Source organism: Molothrus ater, chromosome 16 (genome assembly GCF_012460135.2).
Source record: "Molothrus ater isolate BHLD 08-10-18 breed brown headed cowbird chromosome 16, BPBGC_Mater_1.1, whole genome shotgun sequence".
NCBI lineage: Eukaryota > Metazoa > Chordata > Aves > Passeriformes > Icteridae > Molothrus > Molothrus ater.
Window position 1 is genome coordinate 11,331,322 of NC_050493.2, and position 19,788 is coordinate 11,351,109.

The window sequence follows — 19,788 nt, forward strand, 5'->3', positions numbered from 1 at the left end:
GCCCGTTCCTCCTGCAGGGTGCCCGTTCCGCCCGTGGGGTGCCCGTTCCTCCTGCAGGGTGCCCGTTCCGCCCGTGGGGTGCCCGTTCTGCCCGCGGGGTGCCCGTTCCTCCCGCGGGGTGCCCGTTCCTCCCATGGGGTGCCCGTTCCGCCCGTGGGGTGTGGGTTCCTCCCGTGGGGTGCCCGTTCCGCTCGTGGGGTGCCCGTTCCTCCCGTGGGGTGCCCGTTCCGCCCGTGGGGTGCCCGTTCTGCCCGTGGGTGCCCGTTCCTCCCGCGGGGTGCCCGTTCCTCCCGTGGGGTGCCCGTTCCGCCCGTGGGGTGCCCGTTCTGCCCGCGGGGTGCCCGTTCCTCCCGCGGGGTGCCCGTTCCTCCCGTGGGGTGCCCGTTCCTCCCGCGGGTGCCCGTTCTGCCCGCGGGGTGCCCGTTCCTCCCGCGGGGTGCCCGTTCCTCCCGTGGGGTGCCCGTTCCTCCCGCGGGGTGCCCGTTCCTCCCGCGGGGTGTGGGTTCCTCCCGTGGGGTGTTCCTCCTGCAGGGTGCCCGTTCCTCCCGTGGGGTGCCCGTTCCGCCCGTGGGGTGCCCGTTCCGCCCGTGGGGTGTGGGTTCCTCCCGTGGGGTGCCCGTTCCTCCCGTGGGGCGCCCGTTCCTCCCGTGGGGTGTGGGTTCCTCCCGCGGGTGCCCGTTCTGCCTGTGGGGTGCCCGTTCCGCCCGTGGGGTGTGGGTTCCTCCCGTGGGATGTGGGTTCCTCCCGTGGGGTGCCCGTTCCTCCCGTGGGGTGCCCGTTCCTCCCGCGGGGTGCCCGTTCCTCCCGTGGGATGTGGGTTCCTCCCGTGGGATGTGGGTTCCTCCCGTGGGGTGCCCGTTCCGCCCGTGGGGTGCCCGTTCCGCCCGCGGGGCGCGGAGCAGCCGGGGCGGGGCTCGGGGCGCGCTACCTGCGCGGCCGCGGGGCCGGGCGGGGCGCGGCGGCGGCGGCGGCGGCACCATGAGGGTTAACTTGGGCGCGCTCTCCCTCTTCGTGGCCCTGGTGGGACTTTCGAGCTTCATCTTCCTCGTGGTGGCCATCGCCACCGACTTCTGGTACATCATCGATGCCTCCAAGCTGGAGGCGTCCCAGAACGGCACGGACGCGCTCAGCTCGCACTCGGGGCTCTGGCGGACCTGCCGCGGTGAGTGCCCGGGGCAGCGCAGCGCTCCGCATGCGGGCTCGGCGTGCGGGGATGCGGGCTCTGTCCGGCTGTGGGTTCTGCGTGCGGGGATGCGGGGTCCGGCTGAGGATAAGGCTGCGGGGAGGCAGCTGCAGGGGTCTTGGTTCAGGGTCCATCTACGGGGGTCCGGCTGTGGGGATGCGGGGATGGGGATGCAGGGATGGGGATGAAGGATGGAGATGTGGGATGGAGATGCGGGATGGGGATGCAGGGATGGGAATGAAGGATGGAGATGTGGGATGGAGATGGGGATCCGGGCTGGGGATTGGGATGTGGGATGGGGATGCAGGATGGGGATGCAGGATGCAGGATGGGGAGGCGGGATGGGGAGGCGGGATGAGGATGCAGGATACAGGATAGGGATGCGGTGTCCGGCCCGGGGGCAGTGCCCGCTGCCCGCGGAGCTCCGGCTCTCCCTGGTTCAAGGACGGGCGCTCCCCGGCCGTGCCCCGGACCCGTGGGCAGTGCCTTGTCAGTACCTCCCGTGTCACTTGCCCAAGGAGACATGGGGAGAGCGAATTTTCTGCTACTGTAACCTGATTTTACATTAACTTTTAATTCAAGATAATCTAATAAACGTTAACTATTTAGAAGGAAGGAGATGTCTTTTCATTTGGCTCAGGAAATTAAGGGGCGAAAGTTCTGGGTTAAAGCCATTAAAATTATAAATAATAACATATCAAATAAAATATAAACACTATCTAGTTTATTTACATAAACAATGCAATTAATTTAAATATAAGTATTATTATGTATCATCCTACAGAATTATTATAATCCTACAGATCAATATATAGGATTTTCCCCATGTTGTTAATTTATTTGCTAGGCATTTAACTTTTGGCTTTGATTGCACTCTAAAAAGCCAGGAGTAAGTAATGTTTGCCATAGGCAAGAAAGGATGTTTCCAGAGGAGCAGGGAGAAGGAGCAGGTTGCAGGAATTCTCTCTTTGCTGTGCTCTGAGCCCCGCTGCAATGAGCAGATGTTTCCCTGTTGACTCCAGTGGTCAGACCCCATGGGAGCAGCTGATGCTGCATGCTAAAAATCCTCTCATTTCCTTCCCTACCTAGGAATGGCTGGTTTAGAAGCAGTAGTATTATAATGATTATATGTGCATTCAAAAGACCAAATGTATATATAGCAAACTGATATAATAGTGTAATTTCCCCCCTTTTTCTCCTAGTGAGGAGTGAATGTTACCCTTTGATAAACCCCTTCTGGCACGAGAATGCGAACATCACCGAGTCACACAGACAGCTTTTGTGTGAGTAGCTTTTATATTATTTTACATTTCCATCCATCCTTCCCTCCCTCCCTGGCCACTTACAAGGACTCATTTCTGATTCAGAGGGGGAATTCACTGAGAAAGTGTTTTGACTCTGCTTCTGTACAATATCTGTCACTGTCTGTGATCTTTAAGTGTGTTTACTGTTGAAATAACCATCCATTTGGTGACAAGTTCAGCTAATTTCTTCCACAGGAGCTAAACCTCTGACTGGAATGGCACAGGAAGGTACACAATTGCTAAAGATAAAAGGCAAAAAGTGTTCACAATCACCTCAAGGGAGTCTGATCACTGAAAATGCTTAAGAACACATTTAAACTAATCTTTAACACAGCTACTTTTCTAGCATTTCAGTGGGATTTCTGGCATTGATAAAAGACTTAAGTATGGGAGAATTTAAGAAAATAAATCAATGACCAAAAGCAGTGTTCAAAGTCTTTGAAGATCATCGTGTTCAAAAACATTAGGCTTCTAATATATTTTCCTCTTTTTCTTTAGATTCATTTATCAATGCCAGAATGTTTTCAAAAAGTCCAAACTGAACATTTTCAAATGTTTACAGGCATCTCCTAGAAGATGATTGACCATCATTGCATCATATATTTGGCACAATCTTTTCTTCACACACCCTTGCGTGTGGGCTTGCTATTTACAATTTTTTTATTTACTCTCTTCTCCTCCCTGACTCAAATACAAGCATTTGTCCTGTTTCCTAAAATGGAACTCTTGTCCTCAAAACCAGCCATTCCCTGGGCTCCAGAGGGGCTCCAAGGGTCTTTAGTTTCTTGGAGCAGCATCTGGTGGTGCTGGGGCTGTGTCACAGCTGTCCTGGGAAGCTCCAGTAGGAGTCAGAGCCCAGTGAGCTCCTGAAGCAGCCACACAAACACAGCAGCAGGCTCAGGACTGACAGACCAGCATTTAAACACATCAGCAGGCTCAGGACTTACAGACCAGTATTTAAACACATCAGCAGGCTCAGGACTTACAGCCCAGTATTTAAACACATCAGCAGGCTCAGGACTTACAGCCCAGCATTTAAACACATCAGCAGGCTCAGGACTTACAGCCCAGCATTTAAACACATCAGCAGGCTCAGGACTGACAGCCCAGCATGTCTCTCTGTGCTTTCAAATAGGAAGGGCCAATTTTCTAATCTTCCATGCTCAAAGCAGAGGGCTGTAGCTGCTCAATGATTCTGAAGTCAGTGGAGGTGATCACTTGAGCCTTTGAGGGGTCAGCATTAACTGAGCCTGCCTGATCATGTTTTATGTGTCAGCACCTCCCCTGTTATGTTGGCCCAACATTTTGGGATGAAACCATTTGCTTTTCAAAAGCTGTGTGCACATTTGCAAAAGGTTATTTTTCTCAGGTGAGAGATTGCAGCTCTTCAGTTAAATAGCAAAACAAACCCAAAAAGCAGTGCTCTTTTGGTTATACAAATGATGTTGGCTTGGAAACAAAAGATGGCTCTTTGTGAGTCATGAAGTGTATGAAAATAGTGGATATGAATAAAAATTGTATTAATAATGATGTTTGCAGACTCTTTGGGGCCTTGGAGAATTTTTTTCTCTCACTTTCACATCAAGTACTATTTTTATGCTCCTGGAAAAACACTTCTGGACTGCAAAGACACTTGCATATTTTATTATAAACAGGCATAGTCTGCCTAAAAGTGTGAGAGAAGAAATCAAAGATACTTCAATTGAAAGAACCTGCTAGGTTTGATTGGAATGCCCTACTGAGATAACTTTTTGATTTTTTTTTTGCTCAGCTTCAATGCAGTTTCAGTGTGGTGAGGCCACAGATCCTCAGCAGTAGCAGCTGAACATAGAAAGTATCATGTCAGTTCTTCTTTCTCCTAGGAAATACAGATCTTTCTAAGTGACATCTAGATTCATCAGGGCCTGAGATAGTACCTTCTACATCAGCTTTACTCTTCTCTCTTAAATGTTTCTGACTGCAGCCACTGAATCATATTTAGGCAGATCATGGCAAACCATCTTCATCTACAACACATTTTGACAAGAATTTTGGAGGGAAATTCTGTGATCATGGATTGCAGTGTAGTTACAGCAGTTTCTTCATCAGCTCTAATATGTGGCAAACAAGCTAACTGCACAGCTTTAATTGGTTCACAAAAAGGACATTTTTCTCTCTGTGTGCCTGTGAAGGTGTCTGTGAGGCACAGTCACATGGGATTAATCTCATTCCATCTAGCTGTACACTCATATTTCTCAGTGTTTGATTGGCACTGAATTTCATGTGCTCTGGCAGCATCAAACCTGTTTCTTTCTGATTATTCCTAAAAAGACTTTAAAGGACTGTCTCCTAAAGTAGGCACTCAAGTCACACATTGGTCACATCTCTCATTCTCCAGAGTCTGAATGCACTTCCTGGCATGAATGAACCAGACACAAGTGCAAAGAGGCTGGAGAAAGTCTGTATGTGAGTGCAGAGAGCTGGGCCTAAGTGGAAACAGAAGTGGTGGCCACTGCCAGAAGACAAACCCTTCATTAGAGAGTGAAAAGCCTCCGTGGACCCTTCCTCCACATTTCCAATATCTCTCCTATTCATCCCAGCAGATTCCTTTTAGGCTTATTGTGTACTTCAAATTGAGCTCCTGGCAAATTAAAATAATTGGGTGCACGAGTTAAAACCCTGTGCTAGCAGCAATATTTCCCAGGCAATCAACCTAGGGCTTGCTGAGCCTGGGACTGTGGTGTATTTTCACATCACAGGAGTGCTCTTGAGCTGCTCCTCTAAAGGATTGGGCACAAACACTCTCTCCTCTTCATTAGCCTTCCCTTTCTTCTCTTACCACTCCCCCCAGCTGAACATGCAGTGTATACCCTCCCTCCCCTCAAACCCACAAAGGATAAATATTTCCCTATTACAGATTACACTATGACCTGGTTATTTGTTTAAAAAATCAGCCACTGTCTAAAGAAAAATACCACTCAGCTCCCTACCACTAACTTTTCTGAAAGTTCTGCATTAATAAAATTATTTTCACTGGAGATGTAAGTTTTCCTCTGGCCCAAACAGGAATAAGATGAAACTATGATTTTTTGTAATTTAGACAGTTATCAGAGTGTCTTGATGACTACTAGGATTAAAGATAGCCCTCTGAAAATTCCCCTTAGAATTTAAATTTGTCAGCAAAGACACCTCTGTTATTTTGCCTTGCCATGTGTTCTCCTGTGCCAGCCATGGCAGACAAGCAGCAAGAGCAACATTTTTCATGGTGAGCTGAATCTATCTCTCTCTAAATGACAAAATAAGGATGCCACTGACTTCAACGGCAGCTCCATCGAGCTCTGAGCAGCTTTGCCATTTTCCAGTAGCAGAAATGTAACATCCAAAATCAGATCTAGATATTGAGGATCACACATAGAATAGAAGGAATGGCAGTGCTTAATCAGCTGAAACCTTTTCCCCAAGAGTTTGAACTTTCAAAAATAATTTCTTAAAAGAAAAGAAAAACCCAAGCAAGAAACCTCAAGTTGTTGCATTGGTGAAAAGTTGCTCTTAGACATTTTTGTCATATAAATATTTTCCATTTACCAAAGCCTATGTTGTTAATAATAAATAAATGCCAGTACAGATTTAGCTGAAGGCAGCACCAGTGTAATTCTTGCAAAATGAAAAATATTGTAAATATTTCTATTCAAAACCAGACAATTTCTCTTGAATCTCAGCTTTGCACTTGAGCTGCTGCAGGGTCCCACCAGCCCTGCAGAGCTGGGGCTGAAGTTATAAAAAATAATGTGAGAGGAACAGCTGTTCTTTCTTACTGTCTGTGTGTGACACACAAACCATCTGCATTAGGTACCTACAAGGTAAGATTAAGCCTCTGGCAATCCTGATTTTTTGTCAGAGATTTGAACAACATGGCCAGTGATTGATTTCCTTTTACAGGTCCATTTTTAGTGCTCTCCTCTATTCCTGACCCATCCAGAAATGAGTATTTAATGAATGTGGTTTCCACCCATATTGTTTTTCCTGTTCTAAAATCAAGACAGGAGCGTGCAGCTGCCCATGCACAACTGCCTAAAGTATTTTCCCCAGAGAATTTTTATTTTTTCTGTTTGAGACACGAATGTAACTGGAACCATCAGGCTGCACTCAGGTTCGTGCTTCCTGCAGGGAAATGATCTTTGCAGCAGAGGCAGCTCTGATACCTCAGTTGTTTTAATGTAACCGCTGCCTTGGTTTCTTTCTCAACAAAATGGGTTTAATAGCAGAGATAAACTTGTCTGGATTTCCTCACAGCATGTGGACCCTGTAACAGTCATGCACCAGCTGCTTTCACACTTTACCCTGCTCCATATTTACTGAGTTGCAGTTTATAATGCTGGAAAGAATGCTCTTTTCTTTGGCCACTGTGACTTTTTTTCCTGAGGGATTTACAGTTCTTTGCAAATTTTCTTTTGGTTTTAAGCTACCAGAAGGAAACAGCTGGGGCTGTAGCAGGAGCCATTTCAGAGGCCAAGTGAAATGAGACCCAGATGATGCACACAGAAATTCTGGCTTTATTGGCCTGGTAGGTGTGTACCTGTTTCTGAGCAACAGTGCACTGTTCCTTCAGAGAGGGGCCAGAGGACATCTGCTTACTGCAGATATCACAGTAAATATATACAGAAATCTGAGATAACTGCAGCTGAGGCCTAACCAGTGACAAATTCTGATGAATATTCTCATTTTCAGATTCACTGGTAGCCCAGCAGCAGAATGTGAGCCATGGTGCATTGCTCACATCCATCATTCTGCCCATTCCTGCTACTGCACTTTTTGTCAGTGCCACCTGCTCCAGCTCTAGCAGCATTTTATTTCTGCTGCCTGCAATTGGTCTTCCCGTTCAGCTCAGAGATTTTTTGAGAAAAGCAAGAAGCCAAAACATGTAACACACAGATCAGAGCCTGGCTAATCATCCTGGAGACCCCTAGCTCTGTGAGCAATCCTCCTCCATCACCTTTTCTCTGTTGAACAGGAGGGAATCCAGCCTTCCTGCCCTGTGGCCCAAGCCAAGAAGACTCACATTTAGCCATAGACAAGCTCTTTCAGTTGTTCATTGGTTTCCTAAGTTCTTTCCTTGCTTTTTTCCTAGCAAGCAGGTCAGACTTTCTCTGTGCACTTTTCCTTCCTGGCTTTGCCAGGCCTTACTGGAGCAGCCCCGTTGTTTTTAGCAACTGCCATGAGTCTGTTTCATCTGGAGGCTTTTGTCTTCCTAACTGGCTCTTTAGTTACTGCTGGGTAACACAAACAGGCCCTTAATTAAGCTCTTCTGAGCCACTGCCATTTGGAGTATTTCTGATGAGGTGATATTACAGATTTCTAGGCACTATTTGCTATTATAAGCTGTACAAACAAATCCAAAGTTAGTTTGAAGCAATTAAGCTGCAGGATGTTAACAGGAGATGATTAACAAAACTGCTGGGCTTGCACTTGGTTACTTCTGACCCTCAGTGTTTCTATTTCATTCCACAGATTTCTCTCACAAACAACTCCTCAACAACTGTGTTGGGTGGTAATTTAGAGATGCCTGCCAAATTCTCAGTTCTGGACTCACACTGCAGATGTCCTTCTTACAGATATTTGGCCAGAGCTCTAGTAAAAGAGCATTGGCTGGCTAATGTAAGACTTCAGTAACCATGATTAAGCAATTTGATTCTTTTTGCTTCAAAAAAAGAGAGTGTTTTTTAAAAGTTTATGAGTTTGTTTCAGTATTTCCAAGATTAAACCATTGTATCTTTCATGTTGGGCTAACAGGGGGCTCAGGTGTTGAGAAATAGATGTAGGAAACTGAATTCTGTTTTACAGGAAAGTGCACATGCCTCTCTTGTGCAAAATGCTTAGGGTGGTTTTTTTTTTCCAATACTAGAGCAATTTCATCAATATGAAGACACTTATACATTTAATACATAATGCATAAATGTGTATTTCAACAGAAACTGGAAAAGCACTAAAATGACTGCAAAATGAATGTTTTAACTTCTTTCACAGATGATTATTGAAGACAGAAACACAGTAAAGATATTTTAAGTCATTTTCTTCTATAAACTAATTCTGTTCCTCTAATCAAGGAATATAATGGCATAATATTATATGCCAGATGGCATGAATTCAGATTCCTGAGTGGTTTCCATGGCAGCATTTTAGAATAAGTTTCCAAGGCAGTTTCAGATTTCATAGTACAAATGAGTATTAGATATTGAACTAGAACACTGGAGATTATAAAAGTACTATTTAACCAAATAGAATTCACTAAATATTTGATTTCTAAAAAGCTGCCAGTGATTGAGGAGTGTGATTCCAGCTGTGGGTAGGAAAAGTAAGGCTCTGTCACAGTGAGGTTTGTGGGTTTCAGCTGAGCTATCCCTAAACCCTATATTTTCATTGAAAAGGGCACAAAAATCAGAATTATTCTGATATTGCCACTGTCACAGATGATTAATGTAATCTAGGAAACTCCCAAGGATGCTCTGGTACAGTTTTCCTCTCCCTTTCCTTCACAAAGTTCCATTCAGAGTGTGTTTTCCTCACCCACGTGTCCTGGCTCAGCTTGCAGCAGCTGAAGCCACACCATTGACAAGAGAAGTCAAAGAAATGGCAAATCAGTGCTGCTGTCCTGAGGTGGAGTTGGTTAGCAGGGACTTGGACTGCTGAGGAAATCACAGGGCAGAGAGCCAGCCACGAGCTTGGCTATGTTTGTTCTCTCTCAGCAAGGCCAGCTCTGAGAACAGGCTTGCACCATTCTTACACTCATACTTCCCAAATGCTAATTGCATCCTCCAAATGCTTTTTCTCCTTTTGCTGCAAGACCAAAGCTAAGATGACACATGGATGTCAGAATGGTGGGGAATAATCAAAAATGAGACCAAATAACCCTCAGCAAGCTCAGATGTGGCTGAAGAGCAGCCTCCTGTTGCTGCTGCCTCTCTGGAATAGGAGAACTGATTTGGGTGCCCAGTCTCTGCTCTGTCACACCGTGTCTCATCACATCCCCAACCATCTCTGACCACATGAAACTCCTGAGCTGAGTTCCATGGCTATTTCTCATCTTGGAGTCCAGCTAAGATTTGCAGGCAGTTTTGACATTGCTTTGTTCTCAGTGAGCTGAAGATTGATCTGGCTGTTAGCACTGAGAATTGTTTTAGATGTTTGTTGGCCAGGAACAGCAGCCATGGCTGGTTTTGCTGAAGGAAGGCCCAGGGAGTGTCCTCAGCTTTAGAATCAGAGGGAAAATGCTCTCTTCACTGCAGAATGTTGAATCCATGGTTTCTGAGCATCAGCTGGTCCTGATGTCAGCATATGTGGCACTGAATATGAAAATATAGTACCAGAAGCAGAAAAAAAAAAAAAAACCCAAAAAAAGTTACCTCCAAAAACTTTGTCATTTGCCATTTTTTTTGGTTTTTTTGTTAGCATATTCAGTGCTACACAAAACAATGTCTGGAAAGCACATGCTACTCAAGTACAAACATCAGCAGTGTCTGCCTTGATGCCATGCAGACCCTTCCTAACCTTCCAGGCTTCTGGAACCGAACAGAGACATGCACACAATTGTGTCTGATCTTTGTAATGCTGCTGCAGAAGATGAGCTGGATCCTTAGCCAGTGGCAGATGCAGCAGCTCCAATTCCATGGGCAGTCACAGTGACTTGAAAAAATTGATCATTTGATCACACACCAACTGTGAGCTCTTAGGTGATTCCTTTTCCTAAGCTAATGGTGTATTGTTCCCCTGTAAAATTAAATGAGACAATGAAGCCTAGACCTCATCAGAATATGGATTTTACATTTTCTTTTCTCAGATACTCTGCACTTTACTCTCAGATGCTCTGCACTTTACCAACAAATGATACTGGAATTACTTTTTTTTGGGTTATTATTCTAAAATAAGGTTGGGTTGAATGCTGTGGATAGATTACATCAGAGGGAACAACGACACAGTAATGGTTTATGATGGAAAAAAAACAGGGTGATATGAAAAAACACATAGCAACCTTCTGTTTACACAGCTATTAAAATGTTATAGGGATCAAGAAAGACTAATGTAAAACATTTAGCATGGGAGGAAGCAAGCAGGATAGGTTAATGCACTTAGTGAAGCTGCTGTAGAAAACTGACAGACAGAATCAGAGCTGGATGGGAAAATTGGAAAATTTCCCTCTAGTTGATGGTCAGCTGCAACAAAGGAAAAGGTCAACAATTTTCTACATCAGTGCAGCAGAGGACATGTGACTTAAAGGAGAGAAACCTTTAATGAAAGCATGGCTGGATCTCACCTCCCACACAGAACAGTGTTTTTCACATAACAGGCCTGCTTTTCATTAGGGTTGCCAGAGCCTACCTGGGATGCATCACCTGATATCAGCTGGCTCAAGGGCTGGGGACAGTTTGATTGCTCCTGTGTATCTGTGTAGACATATCCTCTGTATCTGTGGTCTCTGCTTGAAGCACAGGCTGTGACCCTGTGAGGGTTTGTTCTGCCTGTCACCTTTTCCTCCATACCATATGTTTGTCCTGCTGATTTACACTGAAAACCCAAGGGCTTGTCCAATTTCTGGTTTGTGCAGTACAGAACGAGGCTTTGATCCTGATCAGGGGCTCTGCACTTAATAATTATTGGTACATGCACTGACACCATAATAAAATATTACAATATTAACATTCTTCATTTTTCTCCAGACATGCATGGAACATTTGTCATCCTGATGCCCCTCAGCCTGATACTGATGATTTTTGGAGGAATGACTGGATTCATCAGTATTCTTGCCAGGGCCTACCTGCTGCTCCTAATGACTGGACTGCTTTTCCTTTTTGGAGGTACTAAATCAAACTCCTGGCCTAACTCTTTAAGATAACAAGAGGGTTGTATCTGGGAAACATCACTTTGTATCCCAGGGAATGAAAGCAAGAATTTGCTTTCAGAATAATGCTGGTGTTCATTCCCCTGGTGTCTGCTGGGGTCCTGGCTCTGGAATGGAGCTACAGAGGAAAGGCAAATATCCCTCCTTGGGGAGTGAGTCACCCTTTGAGCAATCCATGTGTGCTGTGCCCATTAACACTAAAGATTCAATAACTTCTCAGCATGGGGCACAAATCCTTTGCAGGCAGGCTAATGGGGTGATGGAAAAGAGACTGTGGAATTACTAAATCTTAGGGTTGCACAGATTTTTCAGCTGTTAAGAAAACTGATGTTTTTAAGAAGGCATTTGCATTGAGTTCCTGAAAAGGCACTTTTTAGGCATTCCTGGCTTAGCCTCACTGCTAGTTTTGGTATAGACTGGTGTCCCCAAACTGTAGGTCACAAAAGGAAACCCCCAAAAGGTTTTTTAGTTGGAGTGTAACATTTCCATTTGAAGCTTTTACACTTCTTTTCATTTTTTCTTTGCTGCTGTATCCAAACCCACTGTGTTTAGAAAGTAATTTATGAATTAAAAAACCTAAAAATGTTCTGTCAAAGTAGGAAAACTGTGTTTAAATCTGCATCTTCTGTTCCAAACAGATTTTCAGTGCTGTCTCACAATGTAACTTAAACCAGAAATTTTTCCCAACAGAAAAGGAGATCCTCAGAATTGGCTCTCATCAACTGCTCATACAGTCCTATTTTTAAGAAGAAAATGCTAAGAGATTGCTGGAAGCAAATGCTGCTGTCTCAAAGCCTTGACTGAGCTTTTCAGTCTGAAATGCTCTAACACAGACCAACCCTGCCCCATTATGATTGTCTCCTAAAAAGAAGAGCAAGTTCTAATTTCAGATCAGCAGAAAGCTGTATTCACTGAAAAGGCTGGTGGAAAACTGCTCCAGATATTCAGGGAAAGATGAAAGGCTGTGAAGTGACAAGCATGATTATCCCACTGGGGAGTGGAGCAGGGGCCTTTCTGAGCTGTTTGGGGCTGCAAAGAGGGAAGGGAAACACAGAGGCAGTGCCAGGAGAGGGGTGCCTGAGGAGGAGAATCTGGTGCAGTGTCCCAGGAGAACATGAACAGACTCTGGGGTGGCCTTTGGCTGAGACCAGCCCCACATCCTGCTCTGGCTGGACACAAAATTCACCTTTGTGAATCTGTGTCCTACAAAACAGAACAATTTTGTAGGACACTCAAATTCACAAAGTTGAGTATTAGTTAGGTAGTTCTGTTTTAGCATAAAGAGCTGTTTGGAGATGCCATTCCAAAAATGTGGGGTTTTTTAGACCCTCAGAACTGATATGCTCCACATGTCAGGACATCCTAGAGTTTCCCTTTTTTTTTTCTTTTTTTTTTCCCCAAGAGAATTTGCACAGAATTCAATGCACCTTGTTGAAAATCTCAACAAATCAGTCTTTTCCATTTCTGCTGACAAAAGGTATGAAGCAATTTCCCCCCCTCCTTGCAGAGGACTAGAATAAGGTACAGGTATCAGATGATGGTTAAAATCAGGAATATGAGTGTGAATTTGGACTGATGGATAACCCAACACTCTTCTTTCTGTCTTGGCTTGCCTCTAATCAAACATTTATTTCTGGCAGAAAGGCAGCTCATCAGGACTTACTGTAATTTAACAGGAAGCTACACCAAAATTTTCTCTCTCAGAATCAAATCCACTATTTTGTCCTGAAAGTGTTCCAGTATTTACTTTCCCTGGGCTGCAGTCCTTTTATCCAGGGCCTTTTTACTGCATCTTCTCTGCTGCTGACCCACTAAAGGGTCATTTCCATCAGAACCTGTCCTTTGACTGACAGGGATGCCAGGCTCAGGATGCAGTGTGTACCTGTTCCAGATGTGCCATTCCCTACATTTGCCATCTTTTGAACAGTCTTTTCATTCTGAAAACACCTGGCTCCTTGTTTGAGTGCCCTTATTGATTCATTTTTGGTCTGTCCCAGAGATGTTTTTGACTCAGGTGTTTGGCAGTGATGGAAGTCATGGCAGCACAACACTTGGTGAGAGGTGATAGTGAAAACCAACAAATTTACATTAAACACTCAAAACTGACAATAGTCAGGGAACAGCCTCAATTCAGTGACCTGAAATGCAAGAATCTGGGTCTCTGTGGGCTTTCTTGCACACAGGGAGACAACTGTCCATGGTGCTCAGCAGTGAGGAATCAGGCCACATCACAATCCAGTTCTGAAAACAGAGCTGCACATGTATTAGATATCTATAAAACACATGTTTATTGAGGGAGGGTTGCTGCCAGATGTTGTGGTTCAATCTTTAACAGTGAGAACACATATTACTCAGTGGACACAGATAATCCTGCCTTTACTTCCCTCTCACCCTCATTGCCCAAGAAACCAACCTCAGCTAGATTTCAAAGATAACCTGTAAATCTGGCCTGGCTAGAATAGGAAGGAGTGGCAAAGAGGCCCTAGGACACATCCAAATGATTGTTTTTAATTTCTTCACTGGCTGCTAAGTAGCTGAACATGTTTCTCTTTTCAGCTCTCGTTACCCTGACAGGGATCAGTGTCTATATTGCATATTCAGCTGCTGCCTTCCAAGAAGCTGTTTGCCTGCTGAGGAGCAAGGATCTCCTGGTGGAAATCGACATCAGGTTTGGCTGGTCCCTGGCACTGGTCTGGATCTCCTTTGTGGCAGAAGTGCTCACTGGGGCCGTGTTCCTGCTGGCAGCAAGAGTGGTGGCTCTGAAACGGCAGCGTGAGCAGGCTCTGTGAGCAACAGGTGCCTTTGCAGCCACAGAGCCCTGCAGAGCCTGATGACTCAGGTTACTTGGTCCAGCTGCTCACCAGGGGCAATAAGAGTGCAGGGCTGAGGGTCTTGTCAGCTGCTGTGAGCCTTTTTCCTCACGGGTGGCTGTAAAACACAAAGACTCTGGTAAATCAGTAAAACATTCCAGGTGTTGTCAATTAGGAAACTCTTGTGTCCTTAGAAGAGAATGCATTGCAGTGTTTGTATTTCCAGAATAATTTCAGCTGGCAGCTCATCAGACATCTCCATTTGTTGCTTAGAACAAGGCAGATACCTTGCTTGCTTTTCTCTTTTCTGCTGTCTCAGCAAAGTGACCTTGCAGGCCAGATTTTGGTTTCTCCTGAGAGCTCTTAGAAGGACATGGACTTGTTGGAGTGAGTGCAGAGGAGGCCATGGAGATTCTGAGAGGACTCAGCCCCTCTGCTCTGGAGATCTCAGAGAGCTGGGGCTGTTCAGCCTGGAGAAGAAAAGGCTCTGGGGAGACCTTAAAGCCTCTCCCAACACCTAAAGGGGCTCCAGGAGAGCTGGGGAGGGAGTTTGGGCAGGGGCCTGGTGGTTGGAACTGACATTTCACCTCCTTTCCAGCCCAAACCATTCCAGGATCCTGCAATCAGGCAGATTGTAGTGGCTGTGATGCTGAAGTTCTCCAGGGCAGTGCAGTGGTGAGTGCACTGCAAGAGAAAGATCCAGCTGTTTTCCAGATGTTCTAACTGCTGGGGACAGCCCCAGTCTCTCCATGCTCAGCCTACATACTTCTCTCCTTCAGCTTATTACTAGCTGCCTTTTCAGCTCTGCAGTGCAGGAGATGTATCTGATGTACTTTTCAGTTTTTACTTTGCAGTTTTGATGATGCTTCTTTTTCATGAAGTTTGTTTGTGCTAGAATGTTTATCTTGTGCTCAAACTGCTGAGTAAACTGAACATGCAGGACACATGAATTCCATTTTGGGTGCCAAGCAATCCAGTTTTTCCTCTTCAGTGCCCACTGAAGTTACTGAAGGAATTTCCCCCTGACTACTGTGCTGAATAGAGGCTTGAATGTGATAACAGCTCCACTACATTTCTGTTGGATCATGCATTTCTGGAGGCCCTCAGCACTCTGCAGCTCAGGACTGTGACTCAGGAGCTGTCAGGCACCCTCTGTCACTGGGCAAGTCCCTTGTACATTCTCCAGCAGCACAAAGGGCATCATTCACCTACCTCTGTTAAACACCAGAACAATTTTATCAGTGTGTCCTGTGTTAAAAGATTGCACATTCACTCTGACCAAGCTCAGCTCTAATCTTAGTCCCAAAGTACCAATTGTTTTATGAAAAAATAGTGGCAAGGAGCTCCTGAGAGCTGACAGACTTTGGAGATAGAAGGGAGCATTTTAATGCCATGTTGTGAATGGAGAAACTTGTCCAAGGTCACACAAAACCAGAATTTCTGAATCCTGGGCTAAGACCTTACTTGTCAGCTCTTGCTTGTTATCAGAATTAAATAAGGCTCAAAATCCTCAATAGACTGAGCAGTAGAAATTCTGTGACTAACTAGTACAATTTTGTAATTCTTAGCTGCTCCCACATTGGTTTCAGGTATTTTCCATGTTGCCTTATGTTGGAACCATGTAATTGAGTCATTTTACAAGGTAAAGCATACCAAATCAGCTCTATAAGAAGTGTAAGAAAAAAAAAATCCTTTGTAGTCAAAATTCCATGTGCTTAAGTGAATTATGTAAAATGTAATTCTCTGTTTTGGTGCTGGTGAAACTATTTATAATGCAATTTGTATGATGTTACTCAGACATTACTGCAAGCTGTAACAGTAAAATATCATCTGAGTTATTTTTTGAATATTTATTACAGATGTTATTTTAAAGTGGTTTTGAGTGTTGTAAAATTAAATAAAATGACATCTCAGAGTGGGAATTATTTGCTGAGACATGAAAGAACTAAGATATTTATTTTTCTTTACCATTTTCTGCAGATTTATTCTACTGTTTTTATAATGCTTTTGAAGTTCCTGTGTCAGATGTGGTAGGTATTTAAAAGACATTTACACAGCTACAATATAAAAAACTCAAGTGATCAAATCTAATTAGCAAGCCAATGAATCTCTTATTCAATTAGAGCAATTCTCATTTCCATGGCTCTCCTAAATTTCTCATTCTGGCTTCCTGCAATATCTGGCACAATGCTAATAAAGAGTATCTTCTGCTCCTGAATGTTTGCATAACCCCTGAATTTCTCTGAAATTCCTTCTGAATACAAAGAAGAAAAGATGGATTGGAATAGTCAAATTAGCACTGAACATTCTGAAAAATTATACTGGGAAGAGGAAACATTCTAGAAAGGATTTTATGTAATTTGAAAGAAATGACCTTATCAGCTTCTTCCTCTTACTGAAATGAATGTTTATTTAATACCATGTCCTTTGCTGTGTTTTCCTCAAAATACTTTACTGAGATGAGGACAGAGGCTGCTCCCATTGCTCTGTGGTGAATTGCAAACTCATTGGTAATTTGCCACATCAAAAGTGAAGAAAAGCAGATGTGCAGAGTAGAGCAGCACTGTCAGAGTGCCCACAGCTCCTGCCCTGCACCAGGCACTCCTTTCACTTCTTGAGGGGTGGCAGAGAATGACAGGGGAGGTCAGAAGAATCCTTGAATGTGAAACACGGGATTGAATGTGAAATACAGGATGTTTAGAGGCCATGCTGGTGAATGACACCACAAAGGTTCAGTGTGTCTGTGCTGTGCCCACAGAGCATCTCTGTGTCCCCACCTCTGATGGCCAGGGGACAGCGCTGCTTTGGGCACAGCTGCAGCCAAAGGAGCCCCAGGGATTTGTTATCCACAGCCAGTGATTCCTGTGGGGCTGGCAGGTGCCTGTCACAGTCCCACCCTCCTCAGCTGGACAGGGGACACAAAATCTGCTGAGTCTGGGACAAGAAAAGGGCATGGAGAGGTCACTTCCCAATTACTGTCATGGGCAAAACAGACTCAGCTTGAGGAAATTAGTTTAATTTATTAGCAATCAGAGTAGGAGAATGAGAAATAAGCTTAAATCTTAAAAACACCTTCTACCCATCCCTCCCTTCTTTCCAGGCTTAATTTTACTCCTCAATTCTCTCTCCTGTCCCCTGAATGGCACAGTGGGACAGAGAATGGGGGTTCAGTCTTCTCATCACACATTGCTTGTGAAGCATCTTCCTCCTCAGGCAGCGGACTCCTCACACTCTTCCCTGTTCCAGCATGGAGGCCCTCCCAAAGGGTCTTCCATGAACTCCTGCAATGTTCTTCCCCTGGGCTGCAGTTCTTCACCAACTGCTCCAGGGTGAGGCCCTTCCAGAGGCTGCAGTCCTTCAGGTACACCCTGCTCCAGCCTGGGCTCCCTGCTGGGTCACAAACCCTGCCAGGACCCAGCTCCAGCCTGGGCTCCTCCCTCTGTGGGTCCTGCCAGGACCCTGCTCCAGCCTGGGCTCCTCTCTGTGGGTCCTGCCAGGACCCTGCTCCAGCCTGGGCTCCTCTCTCTGTGGGTCCTGCCAGGACCCTGCTCCAGCCTGGGCCCCTCTCCAGTGTGGGTCCTGCCAGGACCCAGCTCCAGCCTGGGCCCCTCTCTCTGTGGGTCCTGCCAGGACCCTGCTCCAGCCTGGGCTCCTCCCTCTGTGGGTCCTGCCAGGACCCTGCTCCAGCAGGGGCTGCCCAGGAGATCCCAGCCCCTCTCCAGTGTGGGGTCCTGCACAGCCCCAGGTGCATCTCTGCATCCCAGAGCTCCTCCCTGGGCACAGCCAGGGAATCCCAGCCCTGTCCCTGAGCCCCTCCTGCCCTGCCCTGGGCTCTGCAGAGCTGCTCCTCTCACAGCTCTCACTGCCTGTTCAGGCTGCAATTTGTCCTTGCACAGCTGCTCTTCCCCCATCCCAAATCTGCCATCCCAGAGGTGCTGCCCTGCCTTGGCCAGAGGTGGCTCTGTCCTGGAGCCCCTGGCCCTGGCTCTGTTCTGCAAATGAAATTCAATGGTCTCAACTATTTAAAGTGGAAAAACAAAACCTGAAGAAATCTGAGCCTGCTTCCTAAATAAAGATGTCCTTTTCTCTGGTTCCTTTTGTAAATTCCTTGCAGTGAAGCAGTGCCTAGTTAGCCAAGATATATCAATAAAAAACCCCCATGTCCCCATGCCTCCTGTCAGTCCCATATTAACAGACTTAATTGCCCCATCTCAGGATGAAAAATATTAGAATAAATGCTCTGGTTTTGTGTTAGAGAGTCAAACTCCCCCCAAATTTGATGTAAGTGTGCTCAAGAGAGATTCCCTGGTGCTTCTAAGTGGGCACAGCTGTTAGCCAAGAAACTATGAGCACACAGGAATTTGGCTGGGTGTTCTTAAATGCCAGCTAAAACTACTTGGAAGGCCAGGCTTTGCCCAGAGTTTGAGCTATCCTTGGTTTAGGTCATGGGTCTTTAATTACTGGATTGTTGTTCTAGTTGAATTGCAAAAATTGCATCTTTTTCCTGTTACTAAAGCATTGTAGTGCTGTTTTACTGCAGTAGCTTCCTCTGTTTTACACATCAGCTCTAACCCTAATGAAGCCCTCAAACTTTGCCCTCCCTTTTTGCCAGTGTTTGCAGCAGCCCTGTCCCTGTCATACCCAGTTTTGGATGCTCACAGTTTATCCTGAGGGGTCAATCCCACTTGGTACTGGCACAAATCACCATGGATGCTCTCAGCTGAGAGACTCCACGAAAAAAGAAAAAACCTTTTCTTTTTGGGGAGGTTTGCACAGAAGCAGTGGTCTGTGCTGACATCTCATGGCTGCTCTGAGAACTCGGCTCTGTTTGGGAAGAATCTGTTCATTGCTGTGCCTGCAGGACAGCCAGACAAGCCCATGGGTTTGTGAAAGGCTGTGGGGCTTCAAGATCTTAAAGGTCTTCTCCAATCTATTCTGTAATTCTGTACTAATTTTTGTATGGTTGGAAGAACAGGGGAGGCTGTCATGCTCACTACAGCTTTGCTCCTGGATTAAAGTTGCTCCTTGTCATCTGGAGTTAAAAATGTCAGGTGTTGGAAAATGTGCTGATAGCCATCATCTTTTTAAAACAAAATAATCACAAAATGTTCCTAAAGGTTTTTATGCTGCTGTTCTTAGGAGATATAGCCATTCCAGTGATGGGTATGTTTTGATTTACATCAACCAGCACAGTTTTTTAATACATTTGTGGCATAAATGTTGAAATTAATAGCTGGAGCTAATCAAATTGAATATCTGAGGATGCAAACAATTAAAAAAAAAAAAGTAGCTTTATACCATGGCTTATTTCCATGATATGACTGATTGTTGAATTTAACAATTGAACCTGACTTCAGGATTGGTCCAGACAATCTAAGGGAAGTTCTGGAGGAAACAATGTGCTACATTTCATTAATTTTTACCCTCTTTCCATAATTTTTTTGGAAGAAAGACAGGAAGTTGTGCTCTCAGTATGAGCTGAGCAACACCCCAACATTACTGAATTTTGAAACTAGGCAACAACAGTCAAAGCAGGAGAGACCAAATCTGGCCTCTCACATTTATGAGATCCAGTCTTCCTTTCCCAGTAACTGTGGCAGCATTATCCACTCCAGAGCT

The 19,788-nt window shown here is 45.3% G+C and overlaps 1 protein-coding gene across 1 annotated transcript; it reads left to right on the forward strand.

Moving 5' to 3' along the window:
• The first annotated feature begins 949 nt into the window (after positions 1 to 949).
• Positions 950 to 16,094, forward strand: TMEM114 (transmembrane protein 114). The gene is made up of 4 exons (XM_036392529.2): positions 950 to 1,162; positions 2,386 to 2,466; positions 11,178 to 11,315; positions 13,916 to 16,094. Exons 1-4 carry the CDS (start codon positions 979 to 981, stop codon positions 14,146 to 14,148), a joined length of 636 nt encoding a protein of 211 aa, XP_036248422.1. The 5' UTR covers positions 950 to 978; the 3' UTR covers positions 14,149 to 16,094.
• The last annotated feature ends 3,694 nt before the right edge of the window (positions 16,095 to 19,788 follow it).